This window comes from Ovis aries, chromosome 4, assembly GCF_016772045.2.
Source record: "Ovis aries strain OAR_USU_Benz2616 breed Rambouillet chromosome 4, ARS-UI_Ramb_v3.0, whole genome shotgun sequence".
Taxonomy (NCBI): domain Eukaryota; kingdom Metazoa; phylum Chordata; class Mammalia; order Artiodactyla; family Bovidae; genus Ovis; species Ovis aries.
Genome location: NC_056057.1, coordinates 99,283,969 through 99,306,596, shown reverse-complemented (window position 1 = coordinate 99,306,596; position 22,628 = coordinate 99,283,969). Strand labels below are relative to the sequence as shown.

Below are 22,628 nucleotides of genomic sequence, written 5' to 3'. Positions count from 1 at the left end.
GAAATATAAAATCCAATTCTGAAAAAGGAGAGATAAGAAAAGTGCTGTGGAAGTGCCATCAGCTTAGCAAACACTAAATAATGAACAATGCAGAGACTGTCCAGCATGATAAAATACTCTATTAGAGGGACTGTTTTTAAATGAGTGATAATTGTGGCACTTCCCCAGTGAAAGGTTATTGAATTTTTATCTGTAGCAGGAAGCTTTTGACAGACTTGCTGAAAAGTCACCTACAAATAGCACCTTCTTTAGATGAATTTGACCAAAGGGGTTTTCCAGTGTGTAACATCTTTCTGACATTTACAGGATTTTTGTTTCCTTGAAGAATCGGATCAGATATTCTTGGTTTCTAGAAAAACACTTAGGTTTTTCATCAGTCTTATAGAAAACCCCTCCATATTCTACCTTTCATAAAAATTGGATCAAGTTGTTAGTTAAGAACTCCAGTCAAATCCATCTAGGGTTCAAGGACCAGACCTTAAAGATGTTCAGTTCAGCTCAGTTGCTCAGTCGTGTCCAACTCTTTGTGACCCCATGAATCGCAGCACGCCAGGCCTCCCTGTCCATCAGTACACAACATTAACTGCTCTTCATAAACAACACTGTGCCTTGGAGACCTACACTTGATACATTCCTGTACCTCATATGAAGAAGGAGGGAGGTCTTTTATATTTTGTAGAGTTTATGAGTAGATATAAATTACAATATTAAATTTAGGATAATAAAGTAAAAGAGAAAGTGACAGTCGCTCAGTCATGTCCGACTCTTTGCAACCCCATGTACTATACAGTCCCTGGAATTCTCCAGAGAACCTTTCCCTAAATACATGCCTGAAAAATCTGGTTGCAAAATAGATCTCTGGCAGGGACGTGGTAGTTTTAGTTTTTTTATAGCTGGTGAAGGTCAAGACCACTCTTTTTAGAGTGTATTCAGGGACTTCCCTGGCTATCCAGTGGTTAAGACTCTGTGCTTCCAAATGCAAGGGACATGGATTCAACCCCTGGTCAGAGAGCTAAGATCCCACATGCTACATGGTGTGGTCAAAATAAATAAAGTACATCCAGTGCCATTCATAGACCCACTTAGGGACACAGCCTGGCACTCATCTTACTGCTGTGACTGGGGGAGACAGCTAAAGAGTAGCATTAACCGTGAGGGGAAACAGAAGGGCGCTGGTTTCGTGTTCTGAGGCACACTAGCAACAGGCAATGATGTTGTTTTTCCAAACACTGTGGTCTGCACTCAGAGAAAAGTCAGGTTTGGCCTAACGTCATCGTCTCACTTTGACCTTGGGCCAACAGTCAAACTTCTGTTTCATGTTCATGCTTTGTAAAGGGAGAGAATAAAGGCTGTTAACTCCAGCTTGAGGCAGGGATAAAGGATTAAGAATTAATGATTATAAAGGCCCTTGAGAAAGTATGAAATGCAAGCTACATGCTGAGTGCCATACTGTCCTTGCCGCGTCCTCTGGGACTGTCACAGGCACACACGTGTGCACACATCGCCCCTCTCCTGGGGGCCGGCAGACTGCAAAGGGCCGTTATGCACTACTGATTAATAAGCAAGCTGTCTGAAAAGGCAGATTCAGTTTACATGTAGAACATTTTTCTAAATCTAATCCTACAAAGTGAGGGAGATTTCTTCCATTCAATCCAAGCCAACCCTTTAGCCTCTTTCCATTTCCCAATCAGGATTTGTCTTTCCTGGTCCCCTGCATTTGTCATATACCCACGCTGAGTTTCAAGGGTGAAGAAATGAAAAGACACACTCTTTTTCTAGCGAGGAGTTCACGAAGTCACGGCTTCATGTTGGTTAGGGACCTTATCTCACGTTCTAAAGCACTCAGTGATCTGAAGCCTTTTCCAGATAAAAGCTTGGGTTTAATAGCATCATCAGAGCCTTCAGGTACAATCTTTCACTTGATTCTCATTCACTTGAAGGGTTTTTTTATTTCCCTGTTTGGCAGCCAAATCAGTCCCCTCCAATTTCTCATTCAAGTCCTGCTGCCCGAGTAGCCACTGCTCCTCACTTCCACTTAAGGTGTCAACCCGGGTAATCTCACATTTCCGTGCTCTCCTCAGTCTGGTTCTATTTCAGCATGTCATTTTAAAGCCCTTTCTTGCTTTCCACTTTCTTTTGCCTTCCCTTTTCCCCAGAGATTTTCATTCTTATTTCTCCTTATGGATTCCACTTGAGAGTTTTGTTGGAAGATTCAATCATTCAGCTGGAAGCTCCCAGCCACCACACTTAAGCCAATCCATGATATTACCATATTTTCATCAAATATTTCCCTGTTGGAGACAAATTTTGGCCTTCTCAAAGAAACAGCCATGTAATGGTGAGTAGATACTCAGAACTCCAAAATTATTTGGAACACCCACAGCCCTAGCTAGCCCTCTGTAGCTTCACAATTGATAACCACCTCCTTGCCGAGGGAGGTAGGAGGGTGTTTTCTAATCAGTACTCAGCCCGGGACAACGGACTCTACAGATGACCAGCTAATTGATAGGAGGGAACTGTAGTTGATTCTGACATGGTTTCCAATAGCACTGGAACCCTGTCTTCATAGTTTCAAAGAACACAAAGGACAGATGTTAACAGGGTTTTAAAAGCACCCATAAGACTTGAGATACAGAAAAGTCTGAAGGGGTAGGAAAAAGTGAAGACCCTGTACCTGGGGAGCAGTACAATGAGTGAGCACCCCAGTGATAGGATTGACAGCCGTAACCCCAAGAAGCCTGTACTGAGTTCCCATGGTGTGTGACATACTAGGAACTCCAAGTTTATCCTCTCATGTAGTGGTTACACCAACCCAATGAGGATCCAGCATCATATCTATTTTACAAGTAAGGAGACCAATTTAGTTCAGAAAGGCTAAATAATCTGCCTTTGGTGATACAATAACTTGTCTCATTTGTCCCCAGGTGTGCTTGACTTCAAAGTCAAGTATATACTATATATATACCTGTTAGACTAAGGGTGGAGAAGGCACCGGCACCCCACTCCAGTACTCTTGCCTTGGATGGAGGAGCCTGGTGGGCTGCAGTCCATGGGGTCACTAAGAGTCGGACACAACTGAGCGACTTCACTTTCACTTTTCCCCTTCATGCATTGGAGAAGGCAATGGCAACCCACTCCAGTGTTCTTGCCTGGAGAATCCCAGGGACGGGGGAGCCTGGTGGGCTGCCGTCTATGGGGTAGCACAGAGTCGGACACGACTGAAGCGACTTAGCAGCAGCAGCAGCAGCAGCCTAAGGGAGAGAGTCTGTGAATTAAAAGAGAGAGGTTTAGAGGGAAGCAAACCACCACTATCTAGGAGCCATGTGAGGGTATTCAATGAGAAGAAAGGGAAAAAAATGAGTAGACACGTTTAAAAAGGGGACTTAACTCCTGCGTGTCAGTACTTAAGATGCAGTAAGAAGAAAGGAACAGGGGAACCCCACGGGTCAGCCTGAAGCCTGGGTGATGTCATCCGTAACAGTGCAGAGTACATCACCGTGGAGAAGGAGTTGGGAGGGGCCACGTGTTCTTCCTTACAAAGTAAAAGAATTACCAGCATCTCTATTGTTTGTAACAACACGGTCTCAGAAAACTCCTAACATGATGTGAACACCCTCAGCACAGGGACTTTGCACACAAACCTTTCTTCATTAAAATAAATTTCAATCAACTTTTAAGGAACAATACAGTACAATTAAGACTGAAAATGAACAAAGCTGAATCATCATAAAATTATTGTTTAGCGTTTCTATTCACACAAAACATATGATGATTGGTTTAGAAACTGGTAAAACAAAGACCAAGTATACTGGGCATGTCCCAAGTATACTGGGAGTACATCTGGACAATTCCAAATATTTCAAGGCTCACACAAAAGTAGAAGTTGTATCAATTATTAATAGACAAGGTCAAAACAAATTCTGAATTGGGCAGAAGGTGGCAAACTCCTGAACAGGTGTAGGTCCAGTGTTGGTGTAATCTTCCCAGTAAACAGTATACTCACGAACCCAGCCAATGACAGTGAATTTGGAAGTTGTCACCAAAAGAGGAAGGGGAATGATGAAACCACAGAATGAGAGCTGGCTGAAGAAAATGACAGCTAATGAGACCAAAAAATGATTATGGCAGAGAAAGCCCAACCTCAAAAAGACGATTTGAGAAACTAAATGTGTCGAGGTCGGCTAAGCAACTGTTGAGGAGGAGCTGGTCTGATAACAGTCTACAAATATTTGAAACTTGTAAATACCGAAGCAGGAGAGAAATTACCATGCACGGAGTTTTAATTAAAAATAATCAGATGAAATCATGACAGGAAAACTCTGGCTTAATGGTTTGACAAAAGCGAAGCTGAAGCAGGACAATGTCCCACGAGATCTTGGCTAGGGACATTTTTATTCTCATTTGTGTCAAGGCAGAAAACCAAACAGCAAGGGGAGGAGGAGCCTGGATTTTATCTTTTGTTTGCCATTAAGGCAGAAAAAGCCCATGATAGCAAGCTCTATTCATATTCAATTCCTATTCCATCTCCTAGAAAATGTTAAATCATAGCAGCGCACAAAGACCCCCTGGTTTGCCACAAAACCATGTGTTTGACGGATGGGGGTGTATAGACACTTGGACCTTGTCCATTTTCATTTTCAATGATATAATTCACTTGTAAGCACTTCCACATTCATTCAATTGGTTTGGCAATCACAGCCTTTTGTGTTAAGAGAGACACTGATTCCTGTGCCCTTCTCATTTAACTGATTTGAAGAAGGGAAGAGGAAGATGTCTATCTTTAATCAGGTGTGGGGAAACAGTTGGGCTAACTAGGGACTGCTGAGCAGAAGTGGGCAGCTGTCCTGCCTCTGTATGACACTCTTAGCCCGGTGTTCTTGTCTAAAAAGGGAAGTCGTGCTAACCCCAAACTCTTGAGACTAGACCTGGCAAAGTAACTAAAGAGTATTTCCCAAATAGAAGAGCTACTCAAAGAAGAAATTTTGGAGGAATTTCAGGTCAAAAATCAGTGGCTCTCCACCTTGGCTATTTGTTGAAGTTGCCTGAATATATCTGAGTGTGTTAGTTGCTCAGTTCAGTTCAGTCACTCAGTCATGTCCTTGACTGCAGCACACCAGGCCTTCCTGTCCATCACCAACTCCCAGAGTCTACTCAAACTCATGTCCATTGTGTTGGTGATGCCATCCAACCATCTCATCCTCTGTCATGCCCTTCTCCTCCTGCCTTCAATCTTTCCCAACATCAGGGTCTTTTCAAATGAGTCAGCTCTTCACATCAGGTGGCCAAAGTATTGGGAGTTTTGGCTTCAACATCAGTCCTTCCAATGAACACTCAGGACTGATCTCCTTTAGGAGGGACTAGTTGGATCTCCTGCAGTCCAAGGGACTCTCAAGAGTTTTGTCCAACACCACAGTTCAAAAGCATCAATTCTTCAGCGCTCAGTCGTGTCCAAACTTTTGTGACCCCCATGGACTGTAGCCTGCCAGATTCCTCTATCTATGGGATTCTCCAGGCAAGCATATTGGAGTGGGTTGCCATTTCCTTCTCCAGGGGATCTTTCCAACCCAGGGATTGAACCTGGGTCTCCTGCATTGCAGGCAGATTGTTTTACCATCTGAGCCACCAGGGAAGCCAAAATTGCCTGAGATGATGGTTAAAAGCTTGGTACTCTGAGCATGTCCCCCAGAGAATGTGACTGGAAACTCTATAAGTCATCCTAATACAAGTCAAGGTTGAGAAGCAATCCTTTACAACAGTGGTTCTCAACTCCTGATTTGAATGGTTTAAGGAGGAAACTCCAATACTTTGGCCACCTCATGCGAAGAGTTGACTCATTGGAAAAGACTCTGATGCTGGGAGGGACTGGGGGCAGGAGGAGAAGGGGACGACAGAAGATGAGATGGCTGGATGGCATCACTGATTCGATGGACGTGAGTCTGAGTGAACTCCGGGAGTTGGTGATGGACAGGGAGGCCTGGCGTGTTGCGATTCATGGGGTCGCAAAGAGTTGGACACGACTGAGTGACTGAACTGAACTGAGGCCACATTTTGGCACAAATTAAATGAAAATCTGGAGTGGGGCCCAGCGTCAGTATTTTTTTGGGGGAAAGAGGCGATGCTGCATTTTGACAACCTTTTAAATTTCTTTTTTAATTGGAGGCTGATTGCTTTACAGTGTTGTGTTGATGAGTATTTTTAAAAACTCTCCACTGACTACAATTGACATGCAGCTAACTTTGAGAACTGCTACTCTAAAAGGACATTTTTCAGGAAATAACTTTCACTTACAGATGAGTTTTGAGTCAACAATACATATTAGAAATACCTAATGTAAATGAGCTAAAATAAAACTATTTTTGGTGAAGAAAAATTCAGAGAGCACTTTAATCTCAGCATGGCCTAGTCTGAAATTAATATGATTGTACACATTTACTACAGATTGTTTAGTACACATGGCAACTAAGAAGTAGTTACAGACCCTAACTGAGTGGCTCAGAGGAGGAAAAAACACCTTCTGTATAAAGGCTTTCAGATCCACAGCATTATAATCTATCAACTGTATAACTGCTTAAGGTGGACAACTATTTTTTTAAGCAAGCTATTCAACTTGTCCAAACATTGGCCTTATAATAGATGCATTCATCATGTTAAAAAAAAAAAGTGTCACTAGAAAGATAGACAAAAGCAATTTTTGGTGGGAAAGTGGAAAGTCAATCTAGAATTCAGAAGGAGCAGTCTAGAGAGGACTATATGAATTGGAGGCATAAAAATCAATCCTAGAACATCACCAGCGATAAGTCACACTGATAGAAGTTTTCCTTGATAGATGTGATGAGAATGGTTTTATCTTTGTGCTTTTCCTTCCCAAACCTACAAGCCCAATGTAATCATGAAAAGAGATTAGACAAATCCATATTGAAGGACATTCTGCAAAAAATCTGACCAGTATTCCTCTAAACTGCCAAGATCATCGAAAACAAGGAAAGACTAGGAAACTGTCATAGTCTAAAGAGATTATGATTATATGTATTATGACACCCTAGATGAGATCCTGGAACAGAAAAAGGCCTTTAGATAAAAAATAAGGTAATATGAATATAGACCTTAATGAATGATAATGAATTAATATTGGTTTATCAGTTGTGTCAAATTTAAGATGCTAACAATTAGGAAAACTGGGTATGAAATACACAGGAAATCTGTACTGTTTTTGCAAGTAAAATCTAAAAATATTCTAAATTAAAATTTCTCTTAAAAATAAATCTCTGAAGTCCCACAATGGATATATTAGCATTCATCAGTGAATTAAAGTGTGGAATCACTGGGCTGGCCAAAAAGTTCCTTTGGGATTTTCTATAGCACCTTATGGAAAAATTCTAATGAACTTTTTGGCCAACACAATACATTAGTAGCTGAAATCTTTTGAGAATCATGAAGGAAGTGTAATGATTGGAGAGCAGTCAGGTTTGAAACAAGCAAAAAGGAAGCCATAGTCATTTCATTTTGGTTGGCCTGACTATTTCTAAAGATAATCAAATCAAGTAACAAAATAACCAAATTGCAACAGAAGTCATCTGACAGTGTGCAGATCTGCCAATATTATGAAACTGCACACCTGCAACAGGAAAATGTATGTCCTGTCTTGTGCCTGATTATGTTGGGAGAAATAAAAAGACTCTGAACAAATTATATCAATAGAGCAGTAAAGTCCTGTAAGATGCTCTGGGGTGAGAGAATTCCATCAAGAAAGAAGTCTGGGAAACACTGCCCTGTCGTAATTACTCCATTAACATATTTTTTTAAAGAATTTTTTTAGACTGTTTAAAAAAGTCTTTATTGAATTGGTTACTATATTGCTTCCGTATTATGCTTTGGATTTTGGGCATGGAGTATGTAGGATCTTAGCCTCTGACCAGGGACCGAACTTGCACTCTCTGCACTGGAAGGTAATGTCTTACCTACTGGACCCAGGGAAGCCCCTCGTTAACACACTAAGATTTGAACAGTTTCACTGTATGCAGGAACTATATTTAACGTTCTTTACTGTTTCTCCAGTGTATTCTGGTTACTAAACTCTCTTGCCTATAACATCAACAGAAACGTTTTAGAAAATGCTAGGCCTAAGACATACTTCTCTGTCAGGAGATTTGGAGGCTGGACAACTGAAGTATTTATCGATGTCTTAATATAACTAAGAGGACATTTCAAGTAAGTTTCAGATAGCCAGCTGTATGGACTGGCATTATTTTAGATCTTCATCAACAGTGACCTAAGTGATGAGCTATGCCACGATCTAACAGAACTTTCTGTGATGATGGAAATGTTCTGTAACTGCCATGTTCACTAAGTAGTCACTGAATATCTGAAATGTGGCTAGTATATCCAAGCCAATGAATTATATGTTTTAGTTAATCCTAATTAATTTCAATATAAATAACTACACAAGATTAGTGGCTGCTGTATAGGGCAGTACAGTAGCTAGACTATATTGTGTAACACACTATTTCAAATCTTAAAAGATGATGCTATTAAAGTGTTGCACTCAACATGCCAGCAAATGTAGAAAACTCGGCAGTGGCCACAGGACTGGAAAAGGTCAGTATTCATTCCAATTTCAAAGAAAGGCAATTCCAAAGAATGTTCAAACTACTGCAAAATTGCACTCATCTCACACGTTAGCAAAGCAATGCTCAAAATTCTCCAAGCCAAGCTTCAACAGTACATGAACCAAGAACTTCCAGATATTCAAGCTGGATTTAGAAAAGGCAGAGGAACCAGAGGTCAAATTGACAACATCCATTGGATCATCAAAAAAGCAAGAGAGTTCCAGAAAAACATCTACTTCTGCTTTATTGACTATGCTAAAGCCTTTGACTGTGTGGACCACAATAAACTATGGAAAATTCTTAAAGAGATGGGACCATCTTACCTGCCTCCTGAGAAATCTGTATGCAGGTCAGGAAGCAACAGTTAGAACTGGACATGGAATAATGGACTGGTTCCAAATTGGGAAAGGAGTATGTCAAGGCTGCATATTGTCACCCTGCTTATTTAACATATGCAGAGTACATCATGAGAAATGGTGGGCTGGATGAAGCACGAGCTGGAATCAAGATTGCGAGGAGAAATATCAATAACCTCAGATATGTAGATGACACCACCCTAATGGCAGAAAGTGAAGATGAACTAAAGAGCCTCTTGATGAAAAGAAGAGGAAAGCGAAAAATCTGACTTAAAACTCAACTTTCAAAAAACTAAGATCAAGGCATCTGGTCTCATCACTTCATAGAAGGGGAAACAATGGAAACAGTGACAGACTTTATTTTCTTGGGCTCCAAAGTCAGTGCAGATGGTGACTGCAGCCATAAAATTAAAAGATGCTTGCTCCTTGGAAGAAAAGCTATAACCAACCTAGGTAGCATAATAAAAAGCAGGCACATTACTTTGCCAACAAAGGTTTGTCTAGTCAAGGCTATGGTTTTTCCAGTAGTCAAGTATGGATGAGACAGACTCATCCAAGAGAGATGGACTATAAAGAAAGCTGAGTGCCAAAGAACTGATGCTTTTGAACTGTGGTATTGGAGAAGACTCATGAGAGTCCCTCGGACTGCAGGGAGATCCAACCAGTCCATCATAAAAGAAATCAGTCCTGAATATTCATTGGAAGGATTGATACTGAAGCTGAAACTCCAATACTTTGGCCACCTGATTAGAAGAACCAACTCATTGGAAAAGACCCTGATGCTGGGAAAGATTGATGGTAGGAGGAGAAGAGGATGACAGAGGATGAGATGGTTGGATGGCATCACTGACTTGGTGGACATGAGTCTGAGCAAACTCTGGAAGTTGGTAACGGACAGGGAAGCCTGGCGTGCTATAGCCCGTGACGTCACAAAGAGTCGGACATGATTGAGCAACTGAACTGAACTGAACATAATAACAAGACAGGCGGAGCTTCTCACTTAGAAAATACTTGTAGAACAATTAAAAAGAGGGAGAAAAACTATTTTATTATAACTAAGATAAAATTCAGAAAGGGGTACATAAAATAGCCAACATATTTAAAGCACAGAAAGTCTGGTTACATAAAAGACAATCATGATCAGAAATGATGACAAGCTAACAATAGGCATTTAATTGCTTTCATTTAAAAAAAAAAAAAAGGTGACCTTCCTGGTGGTTTAGGAGGAATATGGTATGAAGTGCTATCACTTCTAGTACTTGACCTCGGTCATGGTCAAGACAATGATGTGGCAGAAAGTTAAACTGGCAATTTGAGGACTTGTTTCCATTGGAGTTCAGGTAGAGATGTGCAGTGATCATTCTGAAGCCTTAATTTCCTTACATGCAAAACATTTGAGTTAGATGAGATGATTTCCAAGATCCCTAGTAATAGTTCCATTCTAAGAAAGAAGTATTATTGGCACCCTTCTGTGTCACTGTGGCAATATTCACAATAACCAAGAGATGGATGAAATATAAATACCCTCTGAGAGATGCCTGGATAAAGAAAATACAGTATATCCATACAACAGAATATTATTCAGCCATTGGGGAAAAAAAAGGAAATTCAGTCATGTGCTATAATATGGATACACTTTGAGGACACTGTGAAATGAACCGGTCACAAAAATACAAACACTGTATAATTCCACTTTTATCGTTGTTTAGTCACTAAGTCATGTCACACTCTTTTGCAACTCCATGGACTGTAGCCCATCAGGCTTCTCTGTCCATGGGATTTCCCAGGCAAGAATACTAACACTGGAGTGGATTGCCATTTCCTTCTCCAGGGGATCTTCCCGACCCAGGGGTTGAACATTCGTCTCCTGCACTGGCAGGCGGATTCTTAACCACTAAGCCTCCAGGGAAGCCCCCTCCACTTATATGCGGGCATCTAAAGTAGTCACCCTTGGGACTTTCCTGATGGTCTGGTGGTTAAGACTCTGGGCATCTACTGCAGGGGGTGTGGGTTTGATCCCTGGTTGGTGAACTAAGATCCTACATGTCACGCAGTTGCAAACAAAAAAAAAATGTTGAATAAAAAAACATTAGAAAAAAAGTAGTCAAACTCATAGAAATAGAAAGTAGACAGTGGTTGCATCAGGGGTAAGGGGAGAGGGGGAAATAGAGTGTTGTTGAGGAGTACAGAGTTTCAGTTATGTGAGACGGAAAAGTTTCAGAAACCTGATGTGTGGTGATAAACACAGTGAACAAACTCTACTTATCTGTAACTTAAAAACGGTTAAGATGGTGTATTTGATGTTACATATTTCTTAACACAATTGAAAAAAAAAAACAGTATACTTGCATAGCTAGTACTATAATTCATGAACCAATTCTGGGAAACAAAGTTATGAGATTTATTTGACCCTGTGGTTTCTCGAAAAAAAAAAAAAAAAACAAGATTATGGTATGACTTTTTATTATTCATGTACGTGGGCACAACAAGAACCACAGTCATGGGAGTTGAGGGAGCCAGAGCAAGATAAACCTGGGGTCGAAGGAACTTGCAATATCAGCCGAATTCAGAAAGGCTAATTGTTAAACCACCATCTGAGAGACTGATCTGGGCTCCTAATGCTGCCAGGAGCCTGAGTCCAGCTTGGTTGTTCTGGACTGAGAGACTGGCAGCCTCAGGCCAAAAATCTTTAAATCCAGGGATGGGCAGGTAGAGGCCAGGGAAATGTTTTCAGGCACATTATTTTATAGAAAAAATATTCAACATTTAATTTCTGAGGCATAGGACAGAAGAAAGAGGTTTAGACTGAAGCAAAGGGAGGTTAATAAAAACTAGATGACCTCCTCAATGGTATGGTTACGTAAAGAGCAGAATATATAATCAAGGAAGTTGCAGATTCTCGAATCCTGGAGATTTTTACAGAATCCAAGAAGGGAAGAAGGGACCCCTGAGGAAGCAAGGCAGTGAAAATAAGCCCTGGAGCCCCCCTCAAGTTCTCTGTACTCTATTTTTAAAAGCAACACCTCCTTAAAACACAGGGATAAAATACAAAAGAAAATCATTAGTGTTCCATCATTAGTGTGGATGCAAATTTCTATGTAGGTCACATTTTGCTGAGAATTTTCTTAAAGTTAATTTCAGACTCTTTATTTAGTACTCTTACAAACAGCAGCTATTACAGAGGACAGACAGTCTGTGCCTTTACTACAAAGTTGAAACTCTGGTCAATGAGGGGAGATATCTATAAATCTAGATCCTGAATGTCCAGCACTAAATATGGTCCTGCTCAACTTCCTTGCACTGAAAGCATATTTGCTAAAAACAGATCCGAAACATAGAGATTCTAGAAGTGGGAGTGGGAGACGGAGCCATGGGTAGGGGGATAGTTAGAAACCAAGGCGTATACAAGGGGAAACTGAGAGACCCACGAGCAGAGGCCAAGCTAGGTCAGTTCAAGTCTTCCCTAGGACGGCTTCAGGAGCGCTTAGTAAAAATGCTCTTTTTGTCTGGGATCAAAGAATCTTGGGGCTGCTGGTGGCCAAGAATGTTACCATATGACAAGGTCTTCCCTGAGACGAAATAAAGGAATACAGCAAAATTAAAGAACGGGGGAGAGAGAGGGCAGGAGCATAAACATGTCTGTTCAGCCACATCTGAAGTCTTTGATTTACTGGTTTTATAAATCAAATAATTTTTTTGGTCCTTTAATTGGGCTGTGACTGTCACCGGGCTTCCCAGGTGGCTCAGTAGGAAAGAATCTGCCTGCAGTGCAGAAGATGCAGGAAACGTGGGTTTGATCCCTGGGTCGGGAAGATGCCCTGGAGGAGGGAATGGCAATCCACTCCAGTCTTCTTGCCTGGGAAATCCCACGGACAGAGGATCCTGGTGGCCTCAGTCCATGCGGTCACAAAAAGTCGGACACGACTGAAGTAATAGCACTCAACACAAAGAAGTTTAAGTAGAATAAGTTGAAGGAAGACTGAGCAGGAGAATACTGGGAGAAATGGAGCAGGAACAAAGGACTGTGGAAGGATGAAAAAGGAGCAGTGTCTTTGGTGCAGTTAGGATCTACATGAGGTAAGGAGACTCTCCTAAGTGTAAGGAAAACAGAAGGGTGTGGATGCAAATACGAAAAGAGATGGAAAAACTATTTTTGAAAAAAGGGTCAACTCTTATTTCCTGGGCACATGGCCAGCCATGCTCTGCCATTCTCCTCTACTTGAAATATTTCATAAAGACATGAAATATTTCATAAAGACATGAAATATTTCAAGTGGAAGAGAATCCTGTTGTAATATCTAAAGAGTTTTTTTTTTTTTTTACTATGAAAATAATTTTCTGCAAACTTTCTCCAGATACCTTACTTATAATAAGGCACAGTATTATCATCCAAAATAGTTGAACAGATGTGGACAAAAAATAAACTTCTATACTTCTTTTCTTGACTTCCCCCCATCCTGAGACTCTGGGAGTGCTAGACAAAAGGCTGGCATTTTCTTCATGCTATCGAGTCTCCAGACTTGGCAATACTTTTGTTGAGGTAATCATGTGGTTCATTTTTCAAAAGAATATAAAGAGCTGTTCCTGATTCCCTTTCTAAAGTCACACTGACATGGAACAATCAAAGTAACCCATTATCAGAGAACCCCCTGCTTTGTTCAAATTATAAACAGCAATGGGCATCTCTGCTGGGAATTCGAAGACTAGGCGAGTGTGGGTGAGCGAGGCATGCTGCTAACAGAATAAACCAGGCTTGCTTGATGCTTTGTTTTAACAAAGACAACATAACTAGTGATTACAGTTCACTTGGGTTTTGCGCTGATCGTCAAAATGCTGACAGTCACTTAAATCACTCACTGGGTGGAATAATCACCCTGAAAGGAACCGAGAGGGTACAACTTATATTATAAAATGGAATTGAGCATACGAGAGGTATTAACGGGTGTGGTATGAGAGATCTTTGTCAGAAAACCAGAGATAATAGAAGGCATGAATTAGACATCAACTGTACTGGGGACTCTTAGTGACATGAACACAACAGTGAAATGGTGCAATTACAGAGTGGAGCATAACTCTGAGAGCATGTCTTTCCCTTTCTGAGAACAGTCAAAGCCAGGCTGGCCCGTGTGGATCACTCAGTGGCTTGCTGTAGAGGCTGTGTCCTGTTTTGCCTTGTGGAACCCTTTTAGAATAGAAATCTGGACTGCTGTGCTGCCAAAGTAAGAGACTGCATTATTAAATATTAGACTTGGATGACCCGCCAAACGAGAGGACTCCTTCCAGTCATCACTCACACACCAGCCCAAGCAGCCCTACGTTTCAAGAGTCAAAGGAACCTGGGGCAGGAAGCATCTGGTTCCTTTTCAGAGCTGTTTACTTTGCAAGGAGCAAAAGGGAAAGTCAGCTCCTCCCTGGTTTTTTGTTGTTGTTGGTGGTGGTGGAGTGAGGTGAGTCTGGGAGATAAAATGGCTAATTTTAACTACGACCTGTGACAGGTTCCCTGATCCGAAGGGGTCATAAAATTGAAAGCCTCTCAAGGGTATCTACTTAGGCAGAGTCTGCTCAGACTGATACTGCACCCAAGCTATCCACAGTAGATGAATATATTTCTAAGAGTAAACATGTACAATTTTATTATCAGCTAAAAGCAATATTTTATATAATAAAAGTATAAAAATAAAAGTATTATCAAAGAGTAGTATTTTAATGAGATTTCTAAAGCAGAATACCTAACATCAAAAGCCCCCTCCCTTCCATCCTTCTTCCTCACCCCCTGTTGACCCCCAGGACAGCTACACAACCTGCGGGAGATCATAAGTAGTGAGCATTCAAAAGTCTCCTAGACTCTGCCCGTGAGACTCATGTTTCAGGAAATAATTTACTCTAGTTTATTTCATCCACATCTTCTCCCTCTTGGGTCTGGAAATCATGGTTCATCAAGTAATAATAACTTTTCAAGAGACAGTGATAAAAAATAACTTTCTTTGAAGTTCACAGTCCAAATAATATAAGTTTTTCCTTTAATAATCTTCTAACAGTTCAGTCTAATATTAACTTCAGAGCTGATTTAGTTTCTTTCATGTTCTTGCTGTTATTTTGCTTTTTTCTATCCTGTTTCTGTCCCTCCATTCATGCATTCAAATTTGCCATCTCCTTCATTCCTTCCGCACTATCATTTTTTCTTTGCCTTTATTTTAACTGTTTAGCACTTCTTAACTAATACTTTTAAAAAGTATTTATGCTACACTTAATGAATACATTTTGTGTCTCAAAGTTTTCAAATTATTTTGAAATAACTGATCATTGGTCCTTGATAGAAAAACAGGTTTCCTATTTTCACTTCAGACCCTATCCTTTAATTCCCCTGAAATGTATAATGAGGTTATCTTTCAGCCATCTCTTATCTAGAATAACTGTTTTGCTCATTGTCTGTTTTCTAGCATCGTAACCATTTCTATTAATATAACTGTCTTTTTAGATACTTTTCATTTCTTTTCTATCAATTAAAATGAAAACACCAACCAAATATACAACTTTGAGCTCCAAGACATAGTTTCTACCCTTGAGAAGTCATAAGGAGGACAAAATATACTGCTTTCTGTTCTTGAGACATGGTATTTCAATCTTACATGATCCTGGGTTTCTAAGGTTTAATGTCAAGCTATGCTAACATGGACCTTTTTTGACTTCCCACGCCCCAGCACACAGAAGTCAAGATTTCTTTGTTTCACAGAACCACAAAGTACCAGAGGCTCAGCACAAGAAGAATCCCTGAACGGATCTTCTGACAACTTGGACACGTGCCCATATGGAGATGTGCAGACACTCTCTCATTGCAAATGAATGTACTCAGTCTAGTTTCTCAGCTGTCCCCACAAGATCCACCCCACCAATACTTACTCTGGGATGTAGAAAGACTGGAGAAAGCTGACTTTGTTCGGCCTGCTAACCATTCCAAGCTCTCGTGCATGTTGGCCAAGGCTTTGAGGTAGCTGACGTCACAGAGGATGTCTTGTGGAGGGATTAATTTATCACCCAGGTTCCCAATAAGAACTTCTGACTCCTTGCCAAATGCTGCCCTGCACAACAAATCAGAAGCACACTTTACTTACAGCCTGGAAAAGACAGAGGTGGCAAGACGCTCTAACGCTTGTCTAGCAAAGATAGTTGTTATCATCACTATCTTAGAGCATGCTATTTTTCCTACTTTCTGTTTCGTCAGAACATTATCATATACATATGCTGGCATTATCATATGCATATACCTTCTCCTGTTGTAAGAGAAACTTATTGGAAGAACAAAGACCCTGAGGCTTGTACTCCAACCAGTGTGGGCCTGGTTATACAGTGACAGTCCTTGAAGATGGCTTCAACACCTGCTTTTTTGTAGGTTTTCCTCTTGCCTCTTCTGCTGTGGAAGTTGAATAATAGCTTAGGGTGTTAAGTATACACACGGTTTGAAGGTGATTATTGCCGGGGGCCAGTGTGAGGAACTCCGCCCATGGCAAAGGTCATGAGGAAGGAGGCTTGGCATACGCAAAGGCGTGATCAAGCCTCAGGAAACCCCCTGTTCCCGAGCATCTACCCCAAAACCAGAGTCTGTTTTATGCTCTCACCCACACCTCTGACTTTACGGGGGGCTCTCCCCCATAACCGTTTCTCTCGGAGAAGGAGTAAATGTGCAGCTCCAAGGCAATAAAATTCCTGGGCGTGACAAGACTGTTTCAGCTTACAGACTCCTCTGAAGGTTATATAGCCCACCTGTATAGGTTCGTCCGACCACATGTGATTGTTTACAGCCTCCCAACCTGAGAGGCACAAGATGTTTTAGACTTACTAAAGGCAAATTCTTTTGGGGAGTTAGAAATTATTAGTATAGTGGGTTGGTTAGGAATTATATTGGTGAAGGGTTTTTCATTTGTTGTGTCAATAATTGCTGCTAATTCCCTCCCCTGGGTGGGACAAGGATGTCTCAGGTCAAACCTCTCTGCTGACAGACTAGCTTGTGTGACAGGATTATACATACTCCAAACACATGATTGTTTACTACCTCTTAACCATAAACAGCACAGAGAGTTTTGGAGTATTTTGAGAGTCTTAATTAGCATAGGGCTTTTTCTTCTTGTTGAGTCAATGATTGTTGCCAGGCCTCCATATCCTTAGGTACTTGGGAATATATTAATTAATGTATTTGGAATATAGAAAAGGAAATATAGTAGTTTTTAAGGTTAGCAATACTAGACTTTTTGAGTTAATGAATTTTCTCTTTTGTAATAGATCATTGTACTTTGTTATAAATCACTGTGTCCTTGCTATGTAAAAATGTAACTTTATCACTATCTTAAGACTAAATAGATCTTATGGGGAACATTGGTGAAAGGATTTTCATTTGTTGGTCTGATGTTTGCTGCTAAATCTCCATATTCCCTGCCCTTATAATGAATATAACTAGCATAAAGGAGAAATAAGCATTAACCTTTAAGTATATAGGAGAAATAAGTATTAACCTTTAAGATTAATCATATTAACCTTGGGTTAAATAAATTCCTTTCTTGATTGTAACTCACTACACCCTCACCCTATAGGAATGTGACTTTATTTGGAGGGTGGTGCCTGGTTTAAGAAAAAACACCCTTGGAAGAAATAAGTTTTTGGTTATCAGAAAGAAAGGATCATAAAATGTCAGCAGGTCTCTCTCATGGCCAGAAGATGATGTAATATCCCTAAGACCTTTTTTTTATACATTTATGTGAGTCACCTGATTTTGATAAAGGTCAGGACTGCTGACCCCCACGTGACTCTGTATTCATCCCTATATGTAACAAAAGGTATATAAGCAAACCCCAAAATAAAGAAATCGGATCAGTTTCCAGAAAGACTGATTCCCCCATGTCGCTTCTTTCTTGCTCCCGTTTTTCTGGCTGAATTCCCATCTGAAGCATGGATGCTATTCCACATAATCCAAGTTATTCAGCCTCTTTTTCTCCACTAATCTTCCTACTACATTATCCGTTTCTAATCTCTCTATATATCTGTAATTAAATACGCATTTTTCCAAGGACGCCTACTCCGTCACGACCTTCGAATCACCCTGGATCCACCGGGGCTGGACCCCGGCAATTATAATCTATGAAACGGCCATATTAACTTGGCAGCTAGAAAACGTTTTAAGCTGTTCAAAAGCAAAGAGGGTCCAATCTCCTTAAGAAAGCAGATTATAGTTGAAATGGAAGACAGGCCTCATTCACTGATTCATTTTGTGGTTGTTGCTCAGTCGCTCAGTCGTGTCCAACTCTTTGCAGCCCTTTGCACTGCAGCGCTCCGAGCTTCCCTGTCCTTCAACATCTCCCAGAGCTCGCTCAAACTCATCTAGCTTGAGTCAGTGACGCCATCCAACCATCTCATCCTCTGTTATCCCCTTCTCCTCCTGCCTTCAGTCCTTCCCAGCATCGGGGTCTTTTCCAATGAGTAGGCTCTTCGCAGCAGGTGGTCCAAGTAATGGAGTTTCAGCTTCAGCATCAGTCCTTCTAATGAATATTCAGGGTTGATTTCCTTTAAGATTGACTGATTTGATCTCATTGCTTTCCAAGGGACTCTCAAGAATCTTCTCCTTGTTCTAAAAAGGACTGGAGGCAAGGAAGCTATAAAACATCAAAGCATTCACGATTTGGATAGAGAAACCAGTACAAATCAGTGAGGGATCCTTTAACTGGCTGGAAAATACAGTCAAGCGCATTTTCCATACAGTCCAGTGTCTTCAAAAGGTTTCTGTGGTTTTCTTGTTGGGGGAGGGGATGGGTTGAAAAATCAAGTTACATGAGGTTAGAGAAGAATGATATTGGAAGTGACTCAGTCACTGTACAAAAGAGAGGATGGAGGCTCATATGGTTAAGTGTTTCACCTGCATGATACATAAAAACGAATCCATATTTCTTTCAAAAACATGGCTGAAATGATACAAGATGACTGAAGATGTTATGGAAAAAAAAAATTTCTTTTGGGGAAAGGTACACATAGGTAAATAGAGATGATGAGAAGAACAGGTGCCTGGAGTTTTCTATAAGCCCCAAAGCATTTAAAACTCACAATACCTTAAGTGAACAGAAGCAAGAGCATTATTAAAGCGGGTGCTCAGTGTTGAAAGAAGTAACTGCTCTGAATTAAATGCTTAATAAATTGTTATTAAATGTAACCAAAGAGTGGCTCATGATAAGACTTCTTGTTTCAAAGGAGGGTAACTTTTAAAAATTAATTTATTTGTAATTGAAGGGTAATTGCTTTATAGTATTGTGTTGGTTTCTGCCAAACATCAACATGAATAAGTCATAGGTGTACCTATGTCCTCTCCCTAAAAGAGGGCAACATTTTTTTAAGGAAAAGTCAGAGTTGATTGAGTTGGGTAAGCAGTGGCTACGGAGGCAATAACACTGCTGTGGACAGAGCATGGGAACTTTGGGTAGGCACACAAACGAAACCTAAGGATCGTGTAATAGGTCTTGGTGGGACCCAAGAGTCTGAATTTCTAATAAGTTTCAGTCTCCTTACCTGGGAGACACACTTTCTTTGAATAATAAGGGCTACAGCACAGGTTTCTAAGTCTGGCAAACCTGGGTCTGAGTCCACAAACTGCCACTCACTTACTGTGTGATGCTGCTTAACTGCCCTGAGCATTGTTAGCTAGGGCTAATAGTACCGACCTCATACGAAATAATGTAAGAAGCTGATGAAGTGATTTAAAGATCTTCACTGGGAAATTTTCCATTGTTACAAAGTAGAGCAAAGAATATATATAATCACCTCCCATGTAGCCATTGCTCAGCTTCAATTACTAGCAACCCATGGTGGTTCCTGGTGGCTCTGATGGTAAAGTATCTTCCAGCAATGCAGGAGACCCCAGTTGGATTCCTGGGTTGGGAAGACCCCCTGGAGAAGGGAATGGCTACCTACTCTAGTATTCTTGCCTGAAGAATCCCATGGACAGAGGAGCCTGACAGGCTACAGGCCATAGGATTGCAAAGAGTCAAACACGACTGAGTTACTAACACTCTCACTTTCACATGGTGAGTATTTTTTCATTTATTCAGATCTATTCTCCATCCCCCTCGGAATATTTTGAAGCAAATCATTCACATAATGTTAAATGCATAACACAGTGCATAGAACTGGATGAAAGCTAGTATGTTGTAGTCCTTATTATTCTGAAGTCTGTTGAGATGACGGGTTTATTTACCGTCAACCCAGGATATGCTGTGATGAATAAACTGAAATAGATGAGTGATCAGAAGTAAATAAATTAGATAGCTATGGCTAGTTTTACAAATGGAACCTTGTAACATTACAGCAAATGTTGCCATGTCTCAGAGTCCAGACTTCTCAGAATCTTGAAGAGGTGAGTCACTGTGACAGAAACCACCAACTGCCTACTAGGTCTCCGGGTTGCCACACCTTCTCAGTCAAAGGATCTAGAGTGCTGCAGGAAGCAATGTACCCAAGGTAAAATCAAAATAAACTAAACCAAAACCCTGCTCACTTTCCCAGCCTCTCTTGTGGATGCGGTGGTCAATGAGATGTAAACTGGAATCAGGAAATGGGCTTCTGAGAAAGTTCTTCCAAGCAGTCTTACTGGCAGGGATTTCTTTTGCCTCCCTCTTTCTGGAGTGCAGCCATGAGGAGTGAAGCCACAATAGCTCTTCTTCAAATAGCAGGTGACCTTGAGTATGCAAACCACCCTGGGAATAACAGAGCCAAAGGCAGGAGGATACAGAGGCACCAATGACATCATAGAACTGCCATGAGGCCCCAGATGATACATTTCTGAGCTTCGTGTTATAATAGGAGAGAAAATGAAACCTTATTTATCTAAGCCACTGCTACTGCAAGTTTCTGCTACTAGCAGTGAAATGTAATTTCAACTGACACAATTATCTAATTAGCATAAGTGATGTCATCTGCAGAAAACTTTCCCTGAATTTAGATATCCCTACAATTGAGTTACTGGGGAAGGCAAAACAATATCTCCTCCATGATTTGAGCTCAGCAGACAGTCATAATATCTTCCCCTTGGCTGTCACTCAGTCAAGTTGTAAATATTTAGTTTTCTCAATCCGTCCTTATACATCAACTCTCTCAGTCCCTTAATCATCTTTGATAGATATAACACACACAAAAATGCCTCTGAGCTGGGTGGTTAAAAAGCAACAAGGGAGGCAAACTGGCTTTGAAAAAATAGGCTTGGAGCCATTTTTATGCATGTAGGTGTAACCCTGGGTGGAAAGTGACAATCAAGACAAATGTATTTATGTAGCAGTCTAATCTGCTTATCTGGGGATCTCTGGGCTTAGGGCATGTCTGCTGTGCGCTGCCAGCACTAGACGCCTATCCCATTCCCTTTTGGCTCACAGATTTGCTTAACTCCCTCCGACGGGAAAGCAATAGACGGAGAAAAATACAAACTGCCTCGTGTTGAATACATAGCAGACATCTCATTTGACAGGAATCCATAATCACCCCCTAACAACCTGGAGAGAGCACCACAACCATGACATGGAGAATCAATGATTGACAGCTAGAGCCATTTCACACAAAAAATCATACCTTCGAGGATTCGTGTGTGTCAAAGAGTTTGGTGGACGGTTTTTATGTGTTACAATAACCTTAAGGGGATGGCTCTAGCTGCTCAACTACAGATTTTTTTCCCTAAACCGTCTAATTTATTAAATAAATTATGGCATATCCACACTATGGAAAACTATGCAATCATTAGAAATTATTAATACATAGTAGAAAATACTTGGTACCACAGAAAAAAGCTTGATACTGCATTCTTTTAGCCATAATATGCAACTGAGTATGACTGTTATAAAACTGTATGCATTGCATATATAAAAAGAACAGAATTACGTATCTATACGAACTGAAACAAGACTGGATATGTATCCATCAAAATGTTGCATGACTCGATTATGCTTTGTGCGTCTCTGTATTTTCTATACTTTCTCCAAAGGACACATTTACTTTATAATTAAAAATGAAAAACTGAAAACCCTACAAGTGAGAAAAAGCTTTCAAACGGATGCATCAAGCATTTTAGCCTGGAAAATTAGAGTATTTGGGTATTGCAGTTATTTGAGCCAAACTGGAGGCAAGTTTGGTTGGTCTCAAGGCTGGTTTGGACCGTGACTCCAGGCTTACTCAGCCTGCAGTCAGCAGGGATCCTTTCCACACTAGGTAGGAATGTAATTTGGTGCAGCCACTGTGGAGAACAGTTTGCAGGTTCCTTAAAAAAAAAAAAAAATAGGCGTATCATATGATCTAGTAATCCCACACCTGGGAACATATCCAGACAACACTCTACTTGTGTATTCGAAAAGATATACACACCCCAATGTTCATAGCAGTTGTATTTACAATAGCCAAGACATGTTAACAACCTAAGTGTCCACCAACAGTGGAATGGATGCAGAAGATGCGGCGTGTATATCTATATATGAATCTTACTCAGCCATAAAAAAGTAAAATAAAGCCATTTGCAGCAACATGGATGGCTCTGGAGATTATCATCCTGAGTAACTCAGAAAGACAAACATCATAAAATATCACTTATAAAAGTAATACAAATGAACTTATTTACATAACAGAGAGACACACAGACATAGAAAATAAACTT

General features: G+C 40.7%; 1 protein-coding gene across 2 annotated transcripts in view; it reads right to left on the bottom strand.

Annotated features, from left to right (window-relative positions):
- Positions 1-22,628, bottom strand: part of EXOC4 (exocyst complex component 4) — an 807,451-nt gene that overhangs the window by 105,814 nt on the left and 679,009 nt on the right. For both annotated transcript variants that reach the window (XM_060414840.1, XM_027968812.3), the window contains exon 14: positions 15,863-16,041. In XM_060414840.1, coding sequence (XP_060270823.1) covers positions 15,863-16,041 — 179 coding nt within the window. The remainder of the gene's footprint in view (positions 1-15,862; positions 16,042-22,628) is intronic.